This window comes from Musa acuminata, chromosome BXJ2-2 (genome assembly GCF_036884655.1).
Source record: "Musa acuminata AAA Group cultivar baxijiao chromosome BXJ2-2, Cavendish_Baxijiao_AAA, whole genome shotgun sequence".
NCBI lineage: Eukaryota > Viridiplantae > Streptophyta > Magnoliopsida > Zingiberales > Musaceae > Musa > Musa acuminata.
The window spans coordinates 32,817,860-32,843,326 of record NC_088339.1 but is presented as its reverse complement, the minus strand read 5'-3'; the positions used below and the strand labels follow the sequence as shown (position 1 = coordinate 32,843,326).

Here is a 25,467-nt window from a genome sequence, read left to right as displayed (position 1 = left end):
CTCGAATACAGTGAAGGCTTAGCAGTAGAGCTATACCTTCAAATGCTTATTGATTCAGTAGCCAAGCACCCAATTTTCAGAGAAATTATAAGTAAACAAGAGAGTATAATTACAAACTAATTATATATTATCTCCTGTAATTAATTATCCTTAATATCTTATTTTTTATATTTTTTAAAATCATATTAGGATTCATATACTTACGAAAGTAAAATACTTAATCTCGATTTTTCTCACGTCGTCGACTCTATTAACGAAAATACCATAAGTACTCAGTGATAAACCAACGTAAGACAAAGTCAACATATGCTCAATAATAAACCTTACGATATTTCTGTTAACAAAGTCGACGACGTGAGAAGAAATAAGATTAAATGTTTCATTTTCATAAGTATAAAAATCTCAATATAATTTTTAAAATTATAAAAATAAAAATATTTAATATCTACGATTACTCATATCTCATATGTAGATTCGAAGCTTGAAGCACTCTGAAATAAGATTAATGTTGACACATCAAAGTTAGATAATAATAATATCTACAAAAGCATCCACAAACAAATAATATGGTTGGCACGTAAAATTAAGGAAAATAACACCCAATTAATTACACAAAAGCTTATCGAAACCGAGGAGAATATAATAAGATAATGATCTGCCACCAGCCCTCTTTGTCAACGTGCAATCATTGCGCCCAATCATAACATTAAATGATTCCTGGATACATACTTCATAATTGCAGATAGAGATGCATTTATACGGCCCAAACCATTGAATCATACCCCTCTTATCCTTAAATTTATGTAAAATTGCAGATGGAGTGACATATAAATATGTAAAATCTCCATGACTTTTTTTTTCTAATAATCTAGTGGTCAAAACCAATTCTCTCTCTCTCTCTCTCTCTCTCTCTCTCTCTCTCTCTCTTTTCTTTGATCAAATCTATATATCAATCATATTAATTAGTATACTGTTTCAGATGAATTAACACATCTGCATATAAGACAATACCAACCATGTCATTGTGTACCCTCAAAAGTGTTTGTTCATCAATCTATATGCCATGACAATACAAGTCACCATCAGCAGGAAGGAGGTGATCGCCATGCACGCCACTGGCAACCAAAGAGGAGCTGTAAACACCGAGAGGATAAGTTCAAATATTTTGTATAGTTTGGTGTGAATTTTCCTCAGAAAGAAAAAGATATTATTAATCTTTTTTTTTTCTCTCAGGAATTCTCCATGCCTTTGTGATTGCATGGCAGTGGTTGCAATTAACAAGATTATCTTTGACATGGAGAGAAGTGATAAGATTTTTGCCTCATATTTATCTCCCCACCCCTCCCAAACAACAAAAACATTCTGCCATGTGGAAAGGATTGATTGAGAGAGAGAGAGAGAGAGAGAGAGAGAGAGAGAGAGAGAAAGAGTGCGTGTGTGTGTGTGTGTGCGTTCTCCCACAAGTCCACAGTTAAATAGAGGGAAAAAAGGCTGGATATTATGATGTCAGAGATCAGAGATAAGAGTAGGGGACAGTGTGCATGTATGTACCTTTGCGTTATCCTTCTAAATCCTTCGGTCTTCCACAGCATGCAGGTATTAATCCAGTGAAATAGGAGCAGATTTCTCAATTGGATCAGCACTGGATTTGGGGAGAGAAGGCAGAATGCTGGAGGGGAAGGCAATGATCCAGGACACAGACATGCCAGTGAAGATGCAGCTGCAAGCCATGTCCTGTGCTAGTGAAGCTCTCGACCTCTTTGATGTCCTTGACTGCAAAAGCATAGCTACCCACATCAAGAAGGTAATTTCCCCTCTCTCCTTTCCACATCAATTTTCCAATTCCTCCATGGTTGGACCTTCTGTCATCCCCTTCTTTTCTTGTGCGTGTTGATGTTCCAGGAATTTGATCTGAGGTATGGGCCTGGATGGCAATGTGTGGTGGGTTCCAACTTTGGGTGCTTCTTCACCCACACAAAGGGCACCTTCATCTACTTCTGCCTGGAGACACTCAACTTTCTCATCTTCAAAGGAGCTGCTGCTTAGCCAACCCAACCACCTGCACAAAACAGCTGTTGGGCTTGTTATGATGGTAGCTCCCAAGAGCTGAAGATGAAAAGAGGTAATTCTGTGACCCACTGAAATGTGGCTGAATATGAGAACAGATATTGAACAATATAGTGATATACTTCATACTTAGGTTTCAGATCAAAGTTCTACTTTGCTTTCTCTGCATTATAATGTGAGGGAACGAAATGAGAAACTTTTTTCTTACCTTTTGAGAAAGCCTATGTGTGCAGATATATCAGTGCTGGATCTCAACATCAAATGTCATGACCCTCCAATTCTGCTTGTCTTAGTTTATAACTTCAGAGACATTGGCAAAAAGTTGCATCACTGGTGATCTTTATTTCAATAAGTTGTGGACTTGCAGCAGAATTTCCTGCAAAGAAATTATACAAACTATTATTTTTATTAGGTAATTCATGAATGTTTCTGAATTCCTTCTTTGGCATTAAAGGAAGCAACCATTTGCGAATCTATACAAGTTATGAGCTTACAGAACTGAAGTTTCACGCGGCAATGATCTTAAAAACAGATCATCAGCTGGTTAGGTGACCTCCATAAGCTTAGAAAGGTATCATTCCGCAAGATGAAGGTCATGCCTAGATAGTTCAATGGAGACAACAGAAATCCAATAATTCACCGGAAGTCCATTGTTGGGTGACTCATTAGAGGATTCTGTACAGTCGGATGGAAGTCTTAACAGAAGAAACTGCTTCTAAGAGTAGTTCTTGTAATTGGTATCAGTTTCTCTGTTCTTGAGTAGCAGCTTATAGGCAACCAAATACTTCTTACAGTAAACTATTTTACCCCTGCCAACAGCAAACAGATATCATAGTATGAAGTCAACTTCTTACAATAAAGACAGAAGTTTCTTGAAATGTTTAAGAAAAATGATAACTCATTATACAAGCAGAAACTTCTAATACCTTTTCTCTTCCCAATTTCAGGTCACATATATCAAAGACGACGTCAATTTAAAAACTTTGGAAGGAGAAGAGGAACTCAAAGTTATGATTTTTAAAACTTTGAACTAGGCTTCATTCCCAGGCATATCTACTTTTCACGTATATTTTACTTTTTCTTTTCACATATATTTTACTTTTTCTTTTCACATATCCTAATTCAACTAACCAATATCAGCGAAAATAGAATGGTAGAGGACAAACAATGCAATTAACAATTTGCATAGAGGGGATGGAGAATAATATGTGCTTTTAACTTTCTATATGAAAACGGAATATAGATCATTTGTCCCACAATGTTCAAAATACTGAGCAAGGAAAAACTAGTAAACAAAAGAATATGACAGATAAGAAAAAATGAGGAGGGAAAGAGAGGACCATGTTAGGAATAACCACATTCTGGGGAGCAAAGAGTAGAATCTAAATAGGCACAAAAATGGAGGAACTCCTTGGTGCTGTTTGCAAGAAACAAAGATCTTATCCACGGACCAAACAGGATGGAGTGTATATTCAAGAAGAGAAAGGCCAAGGTCTACATGGGTATCTATTTATAGATTTGATGAATGTTTTGGCAACATCTGATGCAGACTTAAAAGAAAAATTGTTTGTTAGTGTGACAACCTGTAGTGCCAAACCAAGTCAGTGATACAAGGCACAATTATTTTAAGAAGGAAGAAACACAGAATCTTAGTTTTGTGGTTTTTAACAAAGATCAGATACTTAACAAATGAATATATTATTCTGGCTAGTAAGATCAGACACTTAACAGTATTATATTAATTTTTGAACTTTCTTATGATTTTTTTGTTTAGTTTAAATAATGGTTTTATAATTTATCAAAATTTCACAAACTTTTTGACTATACACAGTGTCATTGACAAGTTGGAGTCATCGACAACCACATGGAGTAAGTTTCATTTAACTTGAATTATTCTAAGTAACTTAACAATCTTGATTTCCATTTTATGTTATGATGATCCCCACTTGGAATCAGATAGAATTACTTGGATTCTTAAGAGTTACGACCATCTTTGAAAAACTTCATCCATGTCACCATCTCATGAGTCAAAGATATTTCTACAAATTGGATTCCTGAAGTTAGGGCTATAATGATAGTTCTTAGGTACGAGTCCTCCAACAAGCAAACTCCTTTTTGAGATGAATCCTTCAACGAGGACCTCATAGAGTTTTTAATTTCATGTACAAGTTATAAAATTTGGATGAAATTGCATGTTATATAAGCTTGTAATTTTTAATCCAATGAAAGAAATTTGATGAGGATACTTATTTGTAGAACAATATTGTTCAAATTGATAACTCCTCATGTTATATAATGTTTCATACCCCTTAATTATTGCAACACTTGTCTTAATAAAAATTGACCAATTTAAATAGATTGACAGTAAAAAATAACAACATTCACCATGTCAATGAGATGAAAAGGATGTATGAAAAGTCCCAAGTAGAAAACACAACTCTTATGATATACACCATAAACATGCATGGTCATAAATGCCTAAAAGCAAATGGGGGTTTGTAATAATTGTTTCATGTTTGGATAACATGATCTCAACCCTAGCACAGACTCAGCTGCTGCATTTCCACTCAAAAGGATCGACTAACGTCTAAACAGATCCAGGGACTTGAAGGTTCAGAAAGTTGTGTATACATATATACTTACACAGATTGCGGAGACATATAGGTAATATGTATGTTATATTAAAAGAACTGTCCATGCCATGAAACTACCGTAGACTGACCAAAACATTTAATCATCTTTGTGTAGAACATGAGACACAGTTATGACTCTGCATTAGATATCAGAAATTTAAAACTACATCTGATAGATTCAAAGTAAATACTTCATATATCAATACACAACCAAACTTAAAATAACCAGAATGGATGAAAGTGAAACCCAATTTGATTCAAAGCGCTTGAACTTGATTGAAGAGTTTGACTATTAGCCCTTTAATCAATAGCACTTTTTTCAGCATGTTTACTCTAAAATTAGGAAATGCCCAGATGTGAATGTCCATATGTTAGTATCACTAAGCGGTGTGAATAAACTATCAATGAATTTAGTTAGGCAAAAAACAAAACTAAAATGCTTTAACTACTTGATCATTTGAACCTGATTCCAATGTTCTCAGTCCACAGACAACCTGAAGAAGCGAGGAAGAAGAAAAATAAATTGCAAAAGAGCCAAAGATCATATGAGAATATGGAGTGTTGGCTTATATGTTATGGTTTTAGATGACCCTTGGATGTGGTTCAGACATATCCACAGGTTGCATGATGGTAAACACATCATCTAATATGATTTAATGCTGATAAATTCTTCCATCTCTAAAACACAGCATAAAATATGCACAAGAACTGCAATTTCCAAGAAATTTTATACTTATAAAACAGCTTTGTTTCAGCCATAGATTTAGGTAAACTTCATTCAGACAGCAACGGCACAGGATCCTACAAAATTGACCACGAGGTCCACAAGGTCATCCTAGTTATCCACCATCACGATAGGGACAATCCATGACTTATGCATGATGGGGATCGAACCTTGAGCTCCGGCAAGGGGAAAGTGATGCATGCACTCTCATCAAAGACAAGGGATAGTGTCACATAACAAAACTTTTTTTCCTTCAAGAAAATGATAGACATACGAGGATGTTAGGTAGCTTAATTGGTAAAAGCTTTGATAGTTGATAGCAAGGTCCTGAAATCTAATTCTGTCTTCATGAATATATTTTGTTAAAAATAAAAAACATGCATAGGCAAGATGATCGCATCATGTGCACTGATGGTCATGCATATTGTCACTGATGGTCTGTGTAGCAGCCGTTTACAACTAGGAACAAGAACACATATATAACTAGTCTTATGTCATCTCATGTTCTAACTATTGTTTTACAAGAAATGTCAGAAAGCAAGCACGTAATTCCATTCAATCAAACATGTCATGAACCGAAAGAACAAGAAGAGGAGCAAAACAAAATTAGATTTAGTTTGGGAACACATTTGTATTTTTAATATGTAGTTGAAGAAAGGAATTCGAGTGAATTTACAATTATGGAATGCCTTGAGTGCTTGGTAAAGAATAGATAAAAATTACATTTTAAATGTGCATTGATGTAAATTTTGTTTGGTAAGATTGTATTTCAAACATCCATTGAATATGTTTGATAAATTTACCCTTCTAATATTTTTAATATTTATTCAAAAATAAATGCATATTTTTATTTTAACTAATTAATTAAATGAATGTATGTAATCTTATAAAAAAATTTGTATGATGCAAATAAGTAAATAAATATAAAATAATCTTTATAAATAAATAAACAAATAAATAAAATTTCACCTTATAGAATATATAAATCATTTTGATAATCTTATAATTTTAGATAAAGTTATAAGGTAATTTCGAAAATTAAAAAAATATTAATATCCTGTAAATACTAATTAAATATGATTTTAAAAAAATTATCAAATATCAATTAACATTTGAAAATTGTTATGAATCATTACCCTAATTAAACCAATAAGTCTTTGCAGTAATATCCTATGCGATGGCAAGGTATAACAAAAGCAAACCATTTCTGAAAATTCACGAAACCCGCGAGGAAAAAAGGCACCTTCCAAATCTAATTATTATGGAACGAATGAAATAGGAGCAGCAGCAGCAGCGTCTGACCCTGGTGGCGAGTTTGAAATCCCATCCGGATGTAGTGGTCGGCCTCGTGGAGGTGCAGGACGGCAATGGAGAGACCGATGGCAAGGTTACCCAGGTCCGCGGTGAGGACGCCGGTGATGACGGTGACCCGGATTTGCCGCTTCCGGGACTTGGCAGGGTTGACCTTGTCGTGCCCGACGCTGAATTAAGGAGGCGAAGATCTCGAGCCTGGGGACCGCCGCGTGGCGGAGGCGGTAGATAGGAGGAAATCATGTCGTCGTTCTGGCGATGACTCCTTGAGGGGGGAGAGTTTGTACCGGCGGGAGAGCTCCTCCTCGAGGACGCTCGACGACTCCATCCGCGGCCGATGCCGCCGCCAAGAGTGTCGTGTCAATGGGCGAGCGAGCAACGGACGGAAGCCCGGATGAAATGAAATGAGCGGAAAATAGCCTTCGTTTTATTTTATTTTCTCTCATTTCTTCTTTTAGCCGTCCCTTATTTTAAATATTTTAATTTGCTTTAAAAAATGCTGGGGCAAAATTGCATATTACCCGTAGTTAGCTTTAACAAGTTATTTTGATTTAAAAAGATAACTAGCTCTCACCACATTCGAAAGTTACCTTAATATTTCTATAATTATAAAAATAAAATATCTAGAATCAATTATCTCATAATATTAATCAAAATATAAAAATAAAAGATAAAAAGATAATTTTTGATAGACGTCGATGGTGACGGACAATGTCGAGGTGGCAGATGACGACATTACTGAGGATCACTGATAACTGTTGTGGATGAGGAGATTGGCAACGAGAGGTGAGGGCTGCTCGATAACTACATTAACAATGAGTACGAGGACGTACTCAACATCGAATTCTAAGATCCAAAATTTTCTACCGTTATTGAATACATTTGTTGAGAGCTTACAATCGCTTGCCTACCTGCCTTTTGAAGCTTTCATTCTCAATCGATGACAATCATAATGAATAGAATTCCCCCGACAAATCCTACATCTCTCTTTTTCATGCCCGTACCATAATTGATGTGACAGTCATCGGAGAGATGAGGGTGGGAGAGTAATATAAGTTATAGCGACCTTAGCTTCGGGTCGAGGGATCTGTTTGATGGATCAGTGGCAAGGTAGCAACCATTTTCATCATAGATGTTGCGACGACCATCACCATTGTGTTGACGCTGATATAGTTGTCGCGCAACGTCATTCGATCGACATCGACGCCAATGCATATATAGAGCGACCGTCAATCGAAAAATTAAAATTATCTTTTTATCCATTATTTTCGTATTTATGTTAATAAAACTATTGATGGTAAATAGACCTAGATAACTCATTTTGAAATGCAATGTACCATGTAAGTATCATAAAGCTAAAGATATAATATATGTAATTAGCCCAAAATACTATATTTTTTATCTCTATTTGAATTCACTATTTTTTTGTTTTTCTTTTGGGTTGATTTCAAACGTTAGGGACAAATTTAATGGATAAAACTGGTTCAATAAATTAAAATGATAAGAACAATAAGAAGAAAAGAATGGATTTTAATAAAAATAAATATTGATAAAATAGTTTGGGAGGCATAGATTCACATTGTCTCATGGATGTTGACTGTTGACCAATCAAGTATCTATTTCCCTATATTGAGATAATACCACTATAAATAGCACCATTAGTTGGACCATTAGTTGTGGTTTCAGATCTGCTGCCAAATAATTTAATGAATGTTTTATTGGCCCGTGGTGTGGATGCCACCAATATTTTACAGTTTAATAGATTAATCGGTGTATTAACTTTTATTAAACTTAAATTATTAGTTAAAATATTTAAGCTAAAGTTAATAATAAAATATCTATTATATTTTTATAAGTCGATTTTAATCGTATCACTTTCGATACGGGACTCATCGACAATATTACATTCATTTTTAAAATCATTAAATAATTTATATTTAATAAATATAGAGAAACCATTAAAACCATAGTTTATTTTTACGACCATATATCTCTATAACATAAGTTACAACATATATAAAAAAAATGTAATATTCCACTTCTATTCTGACTCATAATTCTAATCAAACTCAATAAAGCAAACAAAGCCAGAATAAAATTCTATTTATCTCCAATCATTAAGGTATTTTTTAAATAAAAAAATATAGAAATTTAATATATCAAATATTTTGGGATAAGGGAGAATCGACACACAAAGTTCAAGCTGCTTGCTTTTAACATAATGTTTATCTAACTTTGATAGCTTAGTTGAGAAATTATCAAACTGAAGATTTAAAGGTCATGTGTTCGAACTAGGCTCACCACATTTTATTTATCCTTATCATTAAATGGGGATAGTTTAGTTGGGACAGCGGCAGAAGATCTAAAGGTTTCGATCCATGCTCACCGTAAGATTTTAATATTAATTGTCTAATTATCGTGTGTTCGATTTATGCTCACTATAAGATTTTAAGATGAAATATCTATTTTAGGGGTTGGAAAATAGGTGGAGATGATGATCAATGAACAACTAATTTTAATGATTTACTGATATATAAATTTTAGTAAATTATGCATAACCAATAAAAAGAGTCAAGAATGTAATATATAAAAATAATATTTTATTATTTCAAAACATCGAACTTTGATCTGACCTCCACTTAGCGGAATGCCATGTACTAGATGTGATTGCATTGATGTCTAAAATCCAAACAGTCTCCATCAAATAATTGCCCCTCAACACCAATTATGCACCATTAATCAACTTCAATTTCACATTTATGTATTGAATCAGATTGCGATTTTCCATGTTATTTTTGTTGGATGCTTATCGTTAACTATGATGAATTCCATTGGATTTGCTTCCATAATTGTATTTTTCACAAAAATAAAACGTATGTGTCTTAACTCCTACCGGAGTATGCTAATTGCTAACCATCATTTAATACCAATCACTACAGCGGTATCTTTTTTGGGCACATTAATATCCGTGTGATGCATACACTCAACCGTAGCCGTCCACTTGCCGATCCCAGCAATCATCGGACGGCAGGCGTCTGAAGTCAATGCGTGACCCGTGATACATTTCTTACCTCTTTTTCACTTACCCGACGTGGTACCTTCCTCGCGCGAGCGGCTCCCGCGTGGGTCCGGTGGCCCACCTGCCATTTGACCGGCTATGCCCGGTGGACAACCGTTGGGATTCAAAATGAGGAAGCGGAACGAGTGGGCCCTCGAAGCGAACGGCACGGATCTCGTGTCGACTTCCGCGACGCGGTTCCTCGTCCGGACGATCGCCCGAAGCTGTCTCGAGGTTTAAACGTAGGGTTCGAAACCGCCCCCACACTCGAAAGATTGGACCTAAAAAGAACCAAGAAAAGGACCCCGGAGATGGAATAAAACAAATCTCTCCCCTCACTCGCTCATTCGCGATCTGAAGGAGGGGGAAGCTGGTGGAGATCTCGGCCCCCGGCGTCATTTCGATTTGCCGAGGCGCCGGCTTCAGATCGTGTCTGTTCCATCGGAGAGGTGAATTAATTATTGGCTCTGTTTTCCCCAGTTTGATTCTGGTTTCGTTTGGGAGGGGGACCGTCCCCGATTAGGGTTTCAGCTCGGGCTCGCGCTCGGTGTGGCTATGATCGTTTGCTTGATGGAGGTTGTGGAAACTTTCGTCTTCGTGGGAATTGGTGGGTTTGCGATCCGTTTGTGTGGTTTGAATCGGAGAGGTTGAGAAGCAAAGAGAGGGTTGCGGGTTCTTGATGAATGGGCCTTTTGTAGGCCGCTTGCTTCCTTTTCTTGGGAAGTTGGGTTTCTTTTGCTTTTATTTCGTTAGCTCAGCTCGCCAATCTGAGATCTTTCTCAATTTGAAAAATCATTTTCGGAAATTTCCCTAAATTGATGAACTTGTTCTTTACATCATCTACCAAATGATGATTTGGGAGTTACTCTTCTAACATTGGTAACTTACTCTTTATTCTGTACAGCAATGTTTATGTGGTTTATTTATCCCTTGAATACTTTTGATTCTGCAGTCTATGGTGTTTCTTTGCTAGTGGAATCTGTTTCTGGCATCTTGGTTGCTTAATGATGGCTTCGAATTTGTATGCTGGTTGTTGACTTGTCTTGGAACGACAATATCAGTCGTGGGTCAAAAGAATGGCAAGTGACAAAGGAAAGAATTCTGTCAAAGGTGAAGCTTCTTCTTCCAACGCTGCTCATGAAGGGATTGGCCAAGAGATTCAGAAGCAAAGATCCTTAAATGGGTACCTGCTGAAAAGTTTGCTGCTCCTATGATTTTCGTTCTTTTCTTTATTCTAATGGCATTTGACAAATTATGCTCGAATAAAAATATTTTAGGCATCAAGTTTGGTTTACAGTTAGAGTTCTTTTTGAAGTTCTTAAGATTTGATCAATGCTGAAAGATGACTTTTCTCAGTTAAAGCTCGGTGAAACATATCTGACATGTAACTTTTTAATTTATTGTAGGAGAACCACCGGCCCAACACGGCGGTCAACCAAAGGACAGTGGACAGCTGAGGAGGTAAGATTCAGATGTAGATAATCAATAAGTCAGATATGTTGCTTTTGTAATACAAGGTTATTAACCTGCTGAGTGTTCTAAATGTGATAAGCAAGAAGGATTTTTCTGCAATTTTGCACTATGACTCAATGTTTTGATGTAAGGGGAATGCTAGACTGCTTTCCTTGAGACATGAAACTAGGTTGAAGTGAAAGATGCTATGGATATACTTGTATGTGAAGCTTATGATAGGCTGCTTTCCAATCATAATGGATGTTATTTATGCCTAAGCTCCTTTTTATCTTGCCCGATTGAGGATTGATTGACTCTAAAATTGGTCTTATTATGCCCTGGTTGTCCTCGTCATAAATTGTCGCTTCCCAATTGTTCAATTCATATTTTCTGTGTGCATTACCTCTGATCATTTTGACAGCAGATTCGGATGACTGTAAATGTCTAATAGAAATACTATAGTGACTGTAATTAAGACCTGATGGATGGAACTAGTTGAAGCATGTTCATAGTGACTTTTAATGTTTCCTTTACTTCTTGTATATCTATCTACTGGATAACTTGTAATATTTGATATTTATTTATTTTTTTCTGTTTCCCTTGCTTGCTCTTGATAAGTATACCAGAATGATTCTTAGGACAATAGCTTTGAGAAATGATGCACTCATTCACTAGTTTGATGCTGTATGTATGTCTTTCTTGCATTACTAACATTCCTTTGTTGAAGATATTAATCATTTCCAAATCATAGATTGAGTATTTCACCCGAGGTTTTGATTCTCTTTTTTGGTACTGATAACAGTCCTCGGACAGACTACTGTGATACTAGTATACGGATGGGCATACCATAAATTAGCATGTACCCTTACTCATTGGTGAAAGAGAGTGAAGACGAGAGAAGGTGGAAGAGGTGAAGCAAGAAGCAGAGGAGGCGGGGAAGGGTAAGAGGAGGAGGAGATGGTGGTGATGCAGCAAGAAGAGGTAGCTGCAATGCAACCGGGGAGGAGGTGAAGGACAAGAGAGAGAGAGAGAGAGAGAGAGTTAAACATAATGAGAGAAAGAGGAAGGAATATAGAAAATAATGACAATCGCATGCCAGTTGTCATAAATAAAAAAAATTAACACAACTTGATGGTAGGCTTGTTGCTAATTTAACATCTAGTATCAATCTACTTAGTGCTTGATATAGTGAGCCTATTGAGTTGCCAGTTGTCATAAACAAAAAAAATAACACAACTTGATGGTAGGCTTATTGCTAATTTAACATCCAATATCAATCTACTCAGTGCTTGGCATAATGAGCTTATTGAGCAGTACATCCTTTGAATTAGGCAATTTTTTTTAGTCTGTTATGTGATTGACTGTTGGACTAGTAAATTCTGGTTCATAATGATGGATACAAGTGATACTTTAAACCAGGGTTCTTAATTTCGATATGTACCGCACGATACGGGAGGTACGTACTGGTCCGAGAAGATACCGGTATGCGGACCACCCTCTATCGGACGGTACCGGTGTTTTGAGTGGTACCGACCGATACCGAGGCATACCCATCGGTACCACCTTGGATTTCGACCATTATCGAGGTGTATCGGTCGGTACACCCTGGTGTGATAGGTGGAGGTATTTTTAAGGTTTAAGGGCATACCGACGATATATACCGGAACGTACTGTACCGTGCATAGCTCGGTACGCTGGTTTCGATCGGTATTCAAAACCTTGCTTTAAACCTTGATTATCCCTACTTTATCCTTGTGTTGCTAATTTATCGTTTGATATTCCATATTAACGGTCTTGAATTTAATTATGTGGTTGTTTATTTTAGTTTATGCTCTGAATATGACAAGAACTCTTTTGGTTGCCATTTTCTTTTGCAAATTTTGGCATGGTACTTTGCTTTACGTATCTTAATAACAAATGTTTTTTATTGGATTTGCCAATTCATGCATCACATTGGCTATGCATGCAGGATGCCATATTGTACAAAGCTGTTGAACGTTTTAAAGGAAAAAATTGGAAGAAAATAGGTATTTATTTTAGTCTCACATAAACTGAGTTGCTTTTGGAGTTTTTTTTAATGTTTCATATTCCCTTATGCATATAAAATCTTATGTTGTCATGGGTTTGTTAGTGATCAAAGTATGAAACTTTTGATTTCCAATAATGCCCATATCGTGTTTCCTCTTCTTATCATTCTCAATCAACACTGTATATGGACATTGCACTTCTTTTGATTTTATCTTGATAGATCAAAAGAGAAAAAGGAATCTGAAAAATTAATGCTTAAATTGAGTAATATGTCAATAAATAATTAACCAATATGCACGTGTTATCGATAAACAATAGTATCATAAGTGTCATATGTGAAGAAAAGCATAACACAATCCACATCATCAATTATACAAGTTCTTTAATGAATAGTTTAGTATAATTACAAGAAACTATAATGTCCCAGTAGAGGCCTCATATAATGGTTGAACTTTATGTAACGATCGATATTAGTTGGTATGACCAATGGTCTATGTAGGTTAATATTGTTACATATAATATATATAAGGCTGGTGCCATACCAGCCGATTAGTTGCCAAAATCAATATCAAACCAAGATTTAAATTCTTGGTCCCAATTATTCCAAATCATCTGCCTGGATTATTTTCAGCTATTGAGCTTTATGTAGGACACTATTGATAGTAAATTAGGAATAGGAAAAAAAATCATAGCAATAATAATGACATATTTAAATCTTGTTTTTGTTCTAGTGCCATCGTTGTCTTTTTTATAATATTAATATATGTTATTATGTTATATAGCTGACCCAAAATAGTTAGGACTTATGGCTTTGTTGTTGTTTTTATTATGTTATGTGAAGTACATAATTCTTATGTTGTCTTTATTTTCAGCTGAATGTTTCCCAGATCGGACTGATGTTCAATGCCTACATAGATGGCAAAAGGTTTTAAATCCAGAGCTTGTGAAAGGGCCATGGTCAAAAGAGGTGAGGTTATGTTAAATATTGTGATAATAATACATCTTTTGCCTTCTTCCTGAAAATTTGTTCTGTGTCAGCATTTGATTAATATAATTTTCTGTTTTTCTCTTCAATAGGAAGATGAAATCATAATTGAAATGGTAAAGAAGTTTGGACCAAAAAAATGGTCAACTATTGCACAAGCATTACCTGGGCGCATAGGGAAGCAATGCAGGGAAAGGTAAACAGTAAGAGCCACTACAACTTGCATGCCATTTTAGATTTATCTCAACTTAGATCACAACATGATATCTATGTTTTGCTTATGAAATTACAATTTAGTTGATGACTCCCAGATCCTTTGAAGCAAATGAAGGGTGAATTTTTTTAACATTTGTAAGATCACCATACTATCTGAATAGCTGGATGCAACAATACTTCAGAATTTGGGTTCTTTTGCATACCAAGCCATATTTTTTAATAAACAAAATCACAGTAAAAAAGGGATTGTCAGTATTAGGTTGCAATAACATATTATTAGGTTTCAGAGGATATGTTAATTTTCATTGGAGGAGTTATTCTTAGTTTTATGATAATCTAATCCATTTCTGCAGCATACTTGTCTAAATCAGAGAGCAATGGAACAGATTGAGTTCAATTTTAAAGGTTTTGATGTTCAAGATCCTGGACCTCAAGGATCATTGTAGGATGTATGGTTGGATACTCTGACACATTCTGCTAGAAATGTATCCCCTCATGAATTGTTCCAAGACTACTGAATAGCTTGCAAAAGCTCTTTATTATGCTGGTCTTGAATAAGCACATTTGAACCCATTATTGATCTTCAATGGTTCAATTAGCTCACTGATGTCATACAATCTAACAACGAATTGTTGGCATTTGGGTAATCATGTGGCTTAGTAAGTACATATAATTGCTATGCCAGTTCAGAGATAATATCATCATGTGAAAGATGTAAAATCTTGTGCTTGTTGCTTGAAGTGATTTGTTAATTCTCTTCTGTTTAAGAATTTTTACATGCTAAGTTCTTCTATTGGTAATTTATCTGCCATAGCTTCAGAAGATCTCGACAAAACATGATCTTTTCATTTGCATTCTGATTAATATGGAATACTACATTTCATACCCATGAGAGATTCTTTAGCATAATTCTTGTGACTAGTTTCTGGTTTGGAGTACCAAACACATTTATCTTTAGCTTGGGGCCATTCATTTTTTTGATATGGATATAAATAATATATTGAAACCATAGATATACACTTTCTAAAGAATATATTGTTCCTAAGTGTGACTATTCATTCCATAATGGCATTGTAATATTGCTGTGTTCATTGAAGGTAGCATATTTTTTTTATTGTTTTTGTTTCTTTACAATTATTTTTTTCTCTTTTGATATCATGTTTCTTTGATTTGGTAATTCATGATTCATGATTAACAACTTACTGACTTCTTAGAGAATGTATTGTAGGTGGCATAATCATCTTAATCCTTCCATAAACAAGGAGCCCTGGACTCAAGAAGAGGAAATAGCGCTTATTCATGCTCATCAAATTTATGGAAATAAGTGGGCAGAATTGACAAAATTTTTACCAGGCCGGTGAGATTAGAATGCTCTTAACTGTTTGATTTATAAACATAATGTCTTTGAGTGATTCTACTTCCATGATGATGCTACGCATGCCTTTCATACCTTTTTGATACTTGAATGGTTACTATTCTCTATCTGATGATGCATGTCGTGTTACAAGCCAACTTGATGGGATGATTGGCTTGCTAACTTCGTTGAGCCCAATCCATTAGCCAAGCCAAAATGCCTAGGATAAAGTTGATAGTAGTGCACCTATGAGACCCTTATAAGTTAATCTTAGTCTTATCCCCTTCTGATGTGGGACTAATCGGGTTGAATTATAAACTCCCCCACTGAAGGGCTTGATGTCCTTGTCAAGGCTCGTCATAGCCCAGACTAAATCTTAGCATGGTGTATGTGAGGTGTAGCCAAGTGGTGGCTCCACACCGTCCCCACACCGTGATGAGTCTTTTGACTCCATCCATGAGTAGCCCTTTCCTATCTAAGTGCTCTCACCATGCTCCAATACTAGGTCAACTATGATTCCAATTGTCATGACTCGACCTGATGTGATAACTAGCCTGTTGACTTTATTGAGCTCAAACCAATAGCCAAAATGCTTAAGCTGAAGTTGATAGTAGTATACCAATCATACCCTTATAAGTCAATCTTAGTAGTGGCCACTTCTGATGTGGGATTAATCAGGGTATTACATGTCGATTGATTGTCTTGTCTGGTATTGTTCCACAGTGTTTATTTCTGTGTTGGGAGATTCACGGTTCAATGCCTGCTTTCTTGTACAGATGTCAATGTACTTTTTTGAAAGTAAATTTTTCTTGAGAATTTGTGATTTCATATACTTATATGAATATTATCTTGTTGACCTGTATATTATGCTGAGATTCTGCTTTTATTATATTCTCACTTAAGCTCATTTTAATCTCTACATCATTAAATTGAAAATTAGTTCAGTTTCAGGATAAGTGACAATTATTATAATTTCATTTGCCAAAATGACGATCTAGATTTGTGTGCTTTGCAACATCAGGACGGACAATGCAATAAAGAACCACTGGAACAGCTCTGTGAAGAAGAAATTAAATTCATATTTGGCATCAGGACTACTTTCACAGTTTAAAGGCCTGCCTAATGTGGAAAGTCCTACCCAAGTAGGTAATATGCAAAAAAACAATGATCATGGTCTAAAGGACAGGCTAGAAGTTGAGGATTCATCAGAATGCAGCCAAGCTTCAACAGCCAATGTTGGTTGGTATCAATCTGATGGAGAACTACCAAATACAGTTTCAGTGGATGATGACATTAAGCTGGATGGTGATAGTAATAGAAAAGAGATTCAGGATTCTCAGTTGTCAATGTGCACTAATGAATATTATGCTTCTATGGAGGAATTTGCACGTGCTGTTCCTGAAGTACAATGTGAAGCTTCTACATCTGCAAACTTGCTACCTGAGGAAATGTCTGAAAAAGTATCTGATCGGATGATTTTGGATGAGTTGCCTAATGATTCTTCATTAGAAGTTTCCCAGAAGTCATTTGAGCTAACAGAAGCGTCGGAGCATTATAGCTTATGTACTAGAAATAATGAAAATGCATCTGTTTTGTGGTCAAAATTTTTAGACCTGAAAGTCCCAACTTTTATATTAAACAATGATTCAAGATATGAGAAGCAGAACAATCTTTTGGCATGTGAAACTGATGGCTGCAACAACAACCTTTATGGGTTAGATGTTCATCAGGGAACTATCCAAGATTATCCTATTGAATTTGATACTTCAAACATTGTAAGTTTGGATTATTTCTCTGGTATAAACTGCCAAAACTCTTTTGGTTCTGAAGCTGGTGGAAGTCTTGGTTCATGTTCAAACCCAATATATCCTGTCAGTTCATCAGCTGTTCCTGGAATTTCCTATTGTAACAATTTGATGGCTGTGGTACCTCCATCTTATCTCTGTCCAAGTGATGAGAAGCTACAGAGAAATTCTACTCATGAAACCAGAGAAATTTTTGTTGGAGCTCATGATTCAGAGGTCATTACATGTTCTTATGATGGCTTTGCTTATTCCAGTTGCTCTTCTTTATGTCCCAATGATAGCAGTATACCTAATGTCTGTCTTCTTGAGGATAAGGAGCAGGAAATTGGGACTCCAAAGCATACACATACAGAAATGATGGTTTCGGGTACTCCTGATGCCAATCACAACATTACATTATCAGATGGAAATCCAACTTTGCCAGCAGAATTGCAGGATTCTGGAGCTCTATTCTATGAACCTCCACGTTTCCCAAGCTTAGAGATTCCATTTGTTAGCTGTGATCTCATACCTTCTGTAGATCTTCAGCAGGCGTATAGTCCCCTAGGGATTCGTCAATTGATGATGTCCTCTGTGAGTTGTTCTAAATCATACAGTCTCTGGGATTCACCTTCTCATGATGAGTCGCCTGATGCTCTGTTAAAAAGTGCTGCCAAAAGTTTCATGTGTACACCATCCATTATGAAGAAACGACAACGTGAATTGTCATCACCTATGGTGGAACAGAGAATAGACAAGAAACCTGGTATAGAGATGCCCTGTGGGTCATTACACTCATCACCTTTAAGTAACACTGAGAATTCTTCTATGGTTAACTTGAATGGTGCAGTTGTGTTGAATGAAATTTCATCAGGTTATGCTGAGGGAGGTTTTACTTCTTCAGACAACCAGCAGAAGGAACCTGTTCTTTTGGATGAGGACAAAGAAAATTTATGTCAGTCTTCTGGTTGTGCAACAAATGGAAATATTAATAAGGAAGTAAAGTCCTCGACTGACTTATCTGATAAAATGACATCATCTACAGTGACCATTAGTGTAGCAGCCAAATCTGATGCCTGTTCTTCAAGACGGAGAGTAAGTGTTATTTCATCATTTATATCTTTACCGTACATCTTATATGTGATAACCATGTACCATAGCGAAGATTTGTAGTTCATGTGGCTGATTGATCTTACAATGATAATGACTTAAATATTTTCATTCTTGCTTCAACCAAATATCCTTGAAGAAAATTTCTCTGTACGATGTATGTGATTCCACTAAAAGCTTGCTCAAACTCAAGGTGTTCTCAATCTTGTACTTTTTGAACAATAGCTTCTTTAGGGACACATGATAACTAGAAAAGAATACGGTATAGTTTAATTTAGTGGCATTTGTCAATGGTTGTAAAGTACAGACATGTTAGGCATATACGGGAGTATAAATATTTAAGATAAGTGTGCTTCTATAGATCTATTAAAACTGGTAGTTTTTAAATTGCTAAATTTCATTTTCTTGTCTTATACTTTTCTACTTTTTATTCTGTGATTCCTTCTATGTTCAATAGTAAACACTGCCTGTTTATTTGCTTTTGAATTGAAGCTATCAATCAACATCTGATATGATTAAGAAATGAATACATCTTTTGCAAGTCTCCGTTTAGGTTTGATGTTTTATCCAATGCTTTAATCTCTTTTTGCTATTTTTTTTTCTTTTTCAATATCAGTTTTTAATCTTTTAGTCTAAAGTAACTGCCTTAAATTTGGTATGGCTGTCTTATGTTGGTTGAGAAGGCCACCATAACATACTTCCAATGCTTCATTGTGTTTTCATATTTTAAGGATCTTCCACATTTTCATGGGCATATGACATGTCATCATCCTTGGATTGACATTGAAATCACTTGATAGTCCATGAAGTTTCTCATTGTTTGAAATTGTAAGCTGCCATGACAACATCCATTAGTTGCCTAATGTCTTGGATAGAGCAGGCTTTATGTGGCCCAAAAAACTTAAGCCCATTTATTAGTAATAGAGTTATCTAGTTATGTACATTAGCTTATTTGAATCTGGACCCTTGGGGTATCACGATCTTCTCTACTCTGATGTTATACATTCATCAAAATCCATTGTGTAGCACACACAATCCAAATTAACTGTTACTAAGCAAGACTTGGTAAGAATTGCTTCACGGTAGCAGTTCCATGCTATGATGCACCCCTTGCACCAGTCACTATTAGCCCTTCACTATCTAGTTTTTGATGTTGTGTATCTGTGGTCATAGGTCCACTGCAATGCCAATTATCATGACCAGGTCCAGTCAACCTACTAGCCTAATAACTTGTATAGAATGTTCTTATCCATGTGCCATGACATGCTTAAGCCCAAGTTAATTGTTGGAGGTCTGACTAGTCCTATGTATCAGTCCAATTCATTGTTATGCTCCATTACTGATCTATTGGGACATTAGAGGAAATTCTTAAATCTTAATTACATTCGTTTATAATTGAATAATATATGTTTTAGAGTTTTAACTGAAACAGAATTAGTTGGTTTCTTTTCAGCTGCAAATTATGAATTTTAGTATAAATTTGTGTGTTTCATGTTGTTATACTTCCAGTTCTGATAAGAAAATCATTCTACTCTTGTGGTTCTTATGCAGCAGGCATCTCGGATTCTAGTTGAACGCAATGCTAATGGCCAAGGACTTTTTTCTCCACATGGCAAAGGACATTCTATGAATGCATCACCAGGCACTGGTGCTAAATTATTGAAAGTTCACTCTCAAAGGAGCTCAGAGAAAGCATCGAACAATGGCCAAATAGAAAATTCTGTTGAATCTCTACCTGATGTCCCTGCCTTCTTTTCTCCTATTGCCAGTGAAAATAAGAACTTACATTCAGTGTCCACTAAATCAGTAAAATCTGCTTCATTGATCCATCCTTCACCTTTTATGTTTGAAAAATGCAGTTCAACAATTGATGCGGACATTGGACACTTGAACATGTAAGAAAACTAGATAAACAAATTCTTGTTTTAGCTTTTGATCATTCAATTTTTCAGTACGATAGATTTTAGAATTATATATATGTATCTTGCGGGCTTTCATACAATGAGAGTTATCAAGCAGATTTATTCCATACTTGGTTGCATATGTTCCTCATCATGTTTTTAGCATTGTGAACATTAAGTATCTAAGTGGTGTTTCCATCATTGCCTAAGTTCTATGATTAGCTGTATCACACACATGAGATGGCTTCTAACGAGGTCTAGTACATTTTGAATGTAAATCTACAATTTTGTTTCTGTTTTAAATTCTAGTAAAAGATAAGGCCGTTCAATGCACAAGAAGACTCTTGAGGGATGTGAGGTCTGGTAAGGGTCAATGCAACCCCTTTTTCATAGGAATTTTTATGTGGCTCTAACTTAATTACCTAGGTTGCAAAAGGAGCAACTTACTATCACACCGACTCTCACCCTCCTATTTGAGATTCTAGTATATAGCTATTCTTCTAATGAAAATTTTCCTCTTCCATGATTGTTCTATTGTTTCTTATTAATAGATTTCATGTTTAATTGTCAATTTAATCTAATATTAATGCTCATCAATTATTATTTCTTCTGATGACTTTTTATTCGATCAAGTTCTTTTGACTAAGATATCCATTCAATAATATTTTAGTGGATCATCAAACAAGGCATATCAATTCCTGATTTGACAGCATGGAATTTGCATGTATAAAAAAGTCTTTAAGAGAGGAATTACCCTTCCAATTATGAAAAAAGAGCTAGAACTCCAAATTTTGTGGTATCTTATTTTTCATAAAATTGTCTAATTTTATTGCTAGATCCCTTTTTTAATACCTAAACAATTACTTTCTCAATGGAATATATATCATGACACTTTAGTTTGATCATTTGAGTCACATATGTACTTATTTTATTTTTCGTTTCCAATATTAATGGTAATACTAATGAGTATTTTTTGGACAAACTTTTTACAAATAAAATGCAATTTTGTTAGAAATATGCTTAAAGTGAGTAATTCCGTGGAAGTTGGGATTCAATAATGAGTGCTTTCTGCTTATATTATGGAGAATAATTTGTGCTGTGATACATTTTCTCTAATTCCAATATCCTTCTCCTTACAGTTTTGATGATACCCCTGGCATCAAAAGGGGAATTGAATCTCCTTCAGCATGGAAATCACCTTGGTTTATGAACTCTCTCCTTCCAGGAAATAGAATCAGCACTGATATGTTTGAGGTTAGACAAACCAATCTTAGTGATAGATACATGTGTATCCTGCTTCTGCTTTGTTTTTCGTCAATTTTTTGCCTATTCAGTTTCACTGTTTCTGATGAAGGTGTACTGTGATTTGCCTACAAGGAATTTGTTTTTAGACACTTTTAATTGAACCAAGAAGTTGCATATTGTGCACTCGGTAAATATTTTCCATTACACTGCAAGATATGTCGAAGAAATGCTAGTTAAGAGTTTTACAAACTAGTTGCAAACTGAATTTAACTTCACATCGGGCGCTCTTGCGAGAAATGTTAGCTTGACTACTAATTTACAGGAGAAAAAGAATATTAAGGTGGCATTGCATGTCCTGAGTGTTATGTTTTCTGTATTTAGATAACAGCCATAGGCAACATGTTCAGTTGGTCAACTTCTATTTTCCTATTGTGGCCTTGAGTCTAATGTTGTTAATCTCGAACTTGCAGCTTTTTTCTTTTCAGTTAAGGAATTTTCAGAATTCTTTAATCATTGTTCATAAAGTTAACCCTATTTCTCGTACCTAATTTTGCAGGATATAGGATATTTCTTGAGCCCTGGTGATCGAAGCTATGATGCCATCGGGTTGATGAAGCAGTTAAGTGAGCATACTGCTGCTGTAGTTTCAGAGGCTCAAGAGATACTGAGAAGTGGAAACCCTATCAAGATGCCACACGAACCGAAATTTGACAAGAAGAAATTCTCAGAAGAAAATGTTGAACCTGACAAAGAGCTGGATAATCAGTGTGTACCATCAAAAATCATGGTATTTGTCTCTTTTATCTCTGAAACAAGGTTTTTACTATACGTCTGCATTTATTTGGATGCTTTACCTGAATATACTTATTGCACATGTTTCCTTTTCATGCAACATTGTCATGTCTTTCTTTATAAAATCCTTTTATGGCACTAACTTGGATTCGACATCAGATTATTTGGAGGGAAATTCCTGTATTTGTTTAACCATGTCTATTTTATCAATTGAAAGTTAAATGAATTAAAAGAAAATGTCTTGAAGCATTTTACATGAAGGTCTTTTTAGCAATTAACTTTTTTTGCATTGTGATTATGCGGTACATTTCGTCACTTTTTTGTCATTGGTATACAAGGCTACTAAACTTCCCTGAAAACTATTCAAATATACATGCTAAAGTTTCTCAAAAATTGCAAATATTTTCCAATTGTTTATGATACATCAATATGTTGAACAATTCTGCAGGCTGAGGCCCGAATCCTTGATTTTAGTGGATGTGGCACACCTGTCAAGAGATCAGAAAATGTGAAAGCAGGCAGTACAGAGACATCTGTAAGCTTTTCAAGTCCATCTTCATATCTTATGAAGGTTTGCCGATAAAAGCTTTTGGGCATCAAGCAAAAAATATCTGCCTTCTCTCTATATTAATATGTAAATGCCCCCTTGCAGAGATTGCTTTATTAATTTATTTTGTCCCACCTTTCTTCTTTTTGGTGTCATCAATTCAACGGCCAGGCCATTTTCAATTACAAGACAGCACTGGGGCTTTATTGAAGAATGACATTTGATCTATTATAGATATAATACAATATCCTCTATTGTGTCATGTTTTTTAACTGATCCATAAAGCTTATATTTCTGGGTTGCATAAGATATTTTCCAAATTTGCATTTCTCTTCTCAGCAAATATGTGTTTTTAACAGACATCATTTCAAACTGCAAATCCTCTTCAGTTGTTTTTGTGCAACCTTAGCTTTTTCCTTGATGTCTTAGGAGAAATAGCAGAGTTACCAAGGAGGCATTTATAATCCATGATAATGTGTGATCTTATTCTTTCTTTTATGGGGACTTGTAAACAAATGAAGCATTGAACAAGCATAGTGAATTCTTTAGTTAGATGATCTTTAGATCCCTTGATTTAATAGTTCAATAATAATGGCTGAGCCTCCTTTTTAGCTTTCTTGCAGGATATTAGCTTCATGATGTCTCTCTCGGAATTCTGCATTTTAATCTCATTATTCTGCAATGGACAATTTGACTCACATAGTTCTGCTGCTCTTTCTCTCTCCATGTTACATTACAAAAATGGTTTTGTTAAGTTCCAAGCATGAAGCCATCCTTGTAATTTTCATGATTTTGAGCCAGCTTCTAATGAAACAGTACTTTTAAGTTCATGACAATACACACAATGTATGCTGTTTGCCTCCTCCTATAGTAGGGAAGAGTGCCATGGACAGAGACGAATGGGAGATGTGCCATATTCATGACAGCATAACTATCTTATTCTTCTACCCAATACAAATTTTCTCAATGTTCAACTGTTCAATGCAAAATATATTGTGCAAGTTACCTTTTTGCAGTGCCTTTGTTGGCAACTTACTGTCATACTGCATGATATCAGAATGATCAATCTTGCCAATTTGTTGGTCGGAGAAAATAATTAAAAGACATTATTGAAACATTTTAACTAATTCTTTGGGTAGTCTTTATAATGAAAAGCTATGTTTATGTTCATAGGAAAAGACTTCTGTTAATGCTTTGGAACAAGAAAAGTGCAACTTCTCTTACTATTGTCATCATTTTACCAAACATAATTCTGATATCATCATGGTGCATATGAATTGGCACTGCCAAATAAATAAATTCCAAATCGAAAGAGCATTCTTTGTCTTGTTTTTATGATGTGAATTCTTGAGGCTTCCAACATTGTCTAAGGGAATTAGTTATGACGACTTAGAATGTAATTAACAGCATGTACTAAGCTAGGCATATATATATATATATATATATATATATATATATATATATATATATATATATATATATATATATATATGTATGTATGTATGTATGTATGTATGTATGTATGTATGTATGTATGTATGTATGTATATGTATGTATATATGTATGTATGTATGTATGTATGTATGTATGTATATGTATGTATATATATATATATGTATATATATATATATGTATGTATATATATATATATGTATGTATATATATATATATATATGTATATATATATATATATATATATATATATATATATATATATAATATGAATAAATTTTTTAATAAGTTTCAAGTTTTTTATTTTTTGCATAGAGTATTCCTTTTTGGTTTATTCCCACGAAACATCTCTATATTTTTTAAAAGATAAAATTATCATCAATCTTTGTCTCATCGATTGTTGCTTTTACCTGGCCACCTTCATTCCTCATCCATCTCTGGCATCATGTCCTGATTCACTTCCACCCCATTGTCTCACCTTGTTCTCTTCATACATCTTGCCCGTCGTAAAATCTCGACACCATTAACTCTCCATTGAGCTAATAATTGTATTTCTACCACTCACTGTGACAAGAGTAACCTTGCCATCATCGACGGGTCTCACCATGCACTACAATGACAATTGTGAAGCTTGCAAATGAATAGGGGAGAGGAGGTGAGGGTGGTGGTCACCGACCCATCGACAATGATGGGGTCGCTCCTACTATGGTTGTAGAGGTGTAACTATCAACTTAATTGGGAGTTAGTGGTGCCTAGATTCGAAGGAGGGGAAGACAAATAAATTGAGCATGAGTCAGACGAAAGCTA

The 25,467-nt window shown here is 35.2% G+C and overlaps 2 protein-coding genes and 2 long non-coding RNA genes across 9 annotated transcripts; 2 read left to right on the top strand and 2 right to left on the bottom strand.

Annotated features, from left to right (window-relative positions):
• Positions 1-771: 771 nt before the first annotated feature.
• On the bottom strand, positions 772-1,684 carry LOC135606164 (uncharacterized). The gene is made up of 2 exons (XR_010484707.1): positions 1,552-1,684; positions 772-1,133 (listed from the first exon to the last, which is right to left on the bottom strand). It is a non-coding gene; the product is annotated as an uncharacterized LOC135606164 (long non-coding RNA).
• LOC135606162 (uncharacterized) lies at positions 1,394-2,274 on the top strand. The gene is made up of 3 exons (XM_065097004.1): positions 1,394-1,543; positions 1,623-1,804; positions 1,903-2,274. Exons 1-3 carry the CDS (start codon positions 1,501-1,503, stop codon positions 2,044-2,046), a joined length of 369 nt encoding a protein of 122 aa, XP_064953076.1. The 5' UTR covers positions 1,394-1,500; the 3' UTR covers positions 2,047-2,274.
• LOC135606163 (uncharacterized) lies at positions 1,924-7,113 on the bottom strand. Of its 2 annotated transcripts, XR_010484706.1 has the most exons (4): positions 6,727-7,113; positions 2,562-2,876; positions 2,276-2,443; positions 1,924-2,059 (listed from the first exon to the last, which is right to left on the bottom strand). It is a non-coding gene; the product is annotated as an uncharacterized LOC135606163 (long non-coding RNA). The 2 variants fall into 2 exon arrangements; XR_010484705.1 differs by having other exon boundaries at positions 2,276-2,876.
• A 2,977-nt stretch (positions 7,114-10,090) lies between these two features.
• LOC135606160 (transcription factor MYB3R-1-like) lies at positions 10,091-24,166 on the top strand. 5 transcript variants are annotated; one of them, XM_065097001.1, is made up of 13 exons: positions 10,091-10,242; positions 10,746-10,976; positions 11,200-11,254; positions 13,215-13,272; positions 14,146-14,240; positions 14,351-14,454; positions 15,703-15,831; positions 16,850-18,707; positions 20,277-20,617; positions 21,763-21,877; positions 22,425-22,655; positions 23,109-23,195; positions 23,831-24,166. In XM_065097001.1, exons 2-13 carry the CDS (start codon positions 10,870-10,872, stop codon positions 23,972-23,974), a joined length of 3,324 nt encoding a protein of 1,107 aa, XP_064953073.1. In that variant the 5' UTR covers positions 10,091-10,242; positions 10,746-10,869; the 3' UTR covers positions 23,975-24,166. The 5 variants fall into 5 exon arrangements, with proteins under 5 accessions (XP_064953073.1, XP_064953071.1, XP_064953075.1 ...); XM_065096999.1 differs by having other exon boundaries at positions 20,274-20,617; XM_065097003.1 differs by having other exon boundaries at positions 20,274-20,617; positions 23,820-24,166.
• Positions 24,167-25,467: the final 1,301 nt, after the last annotated feature.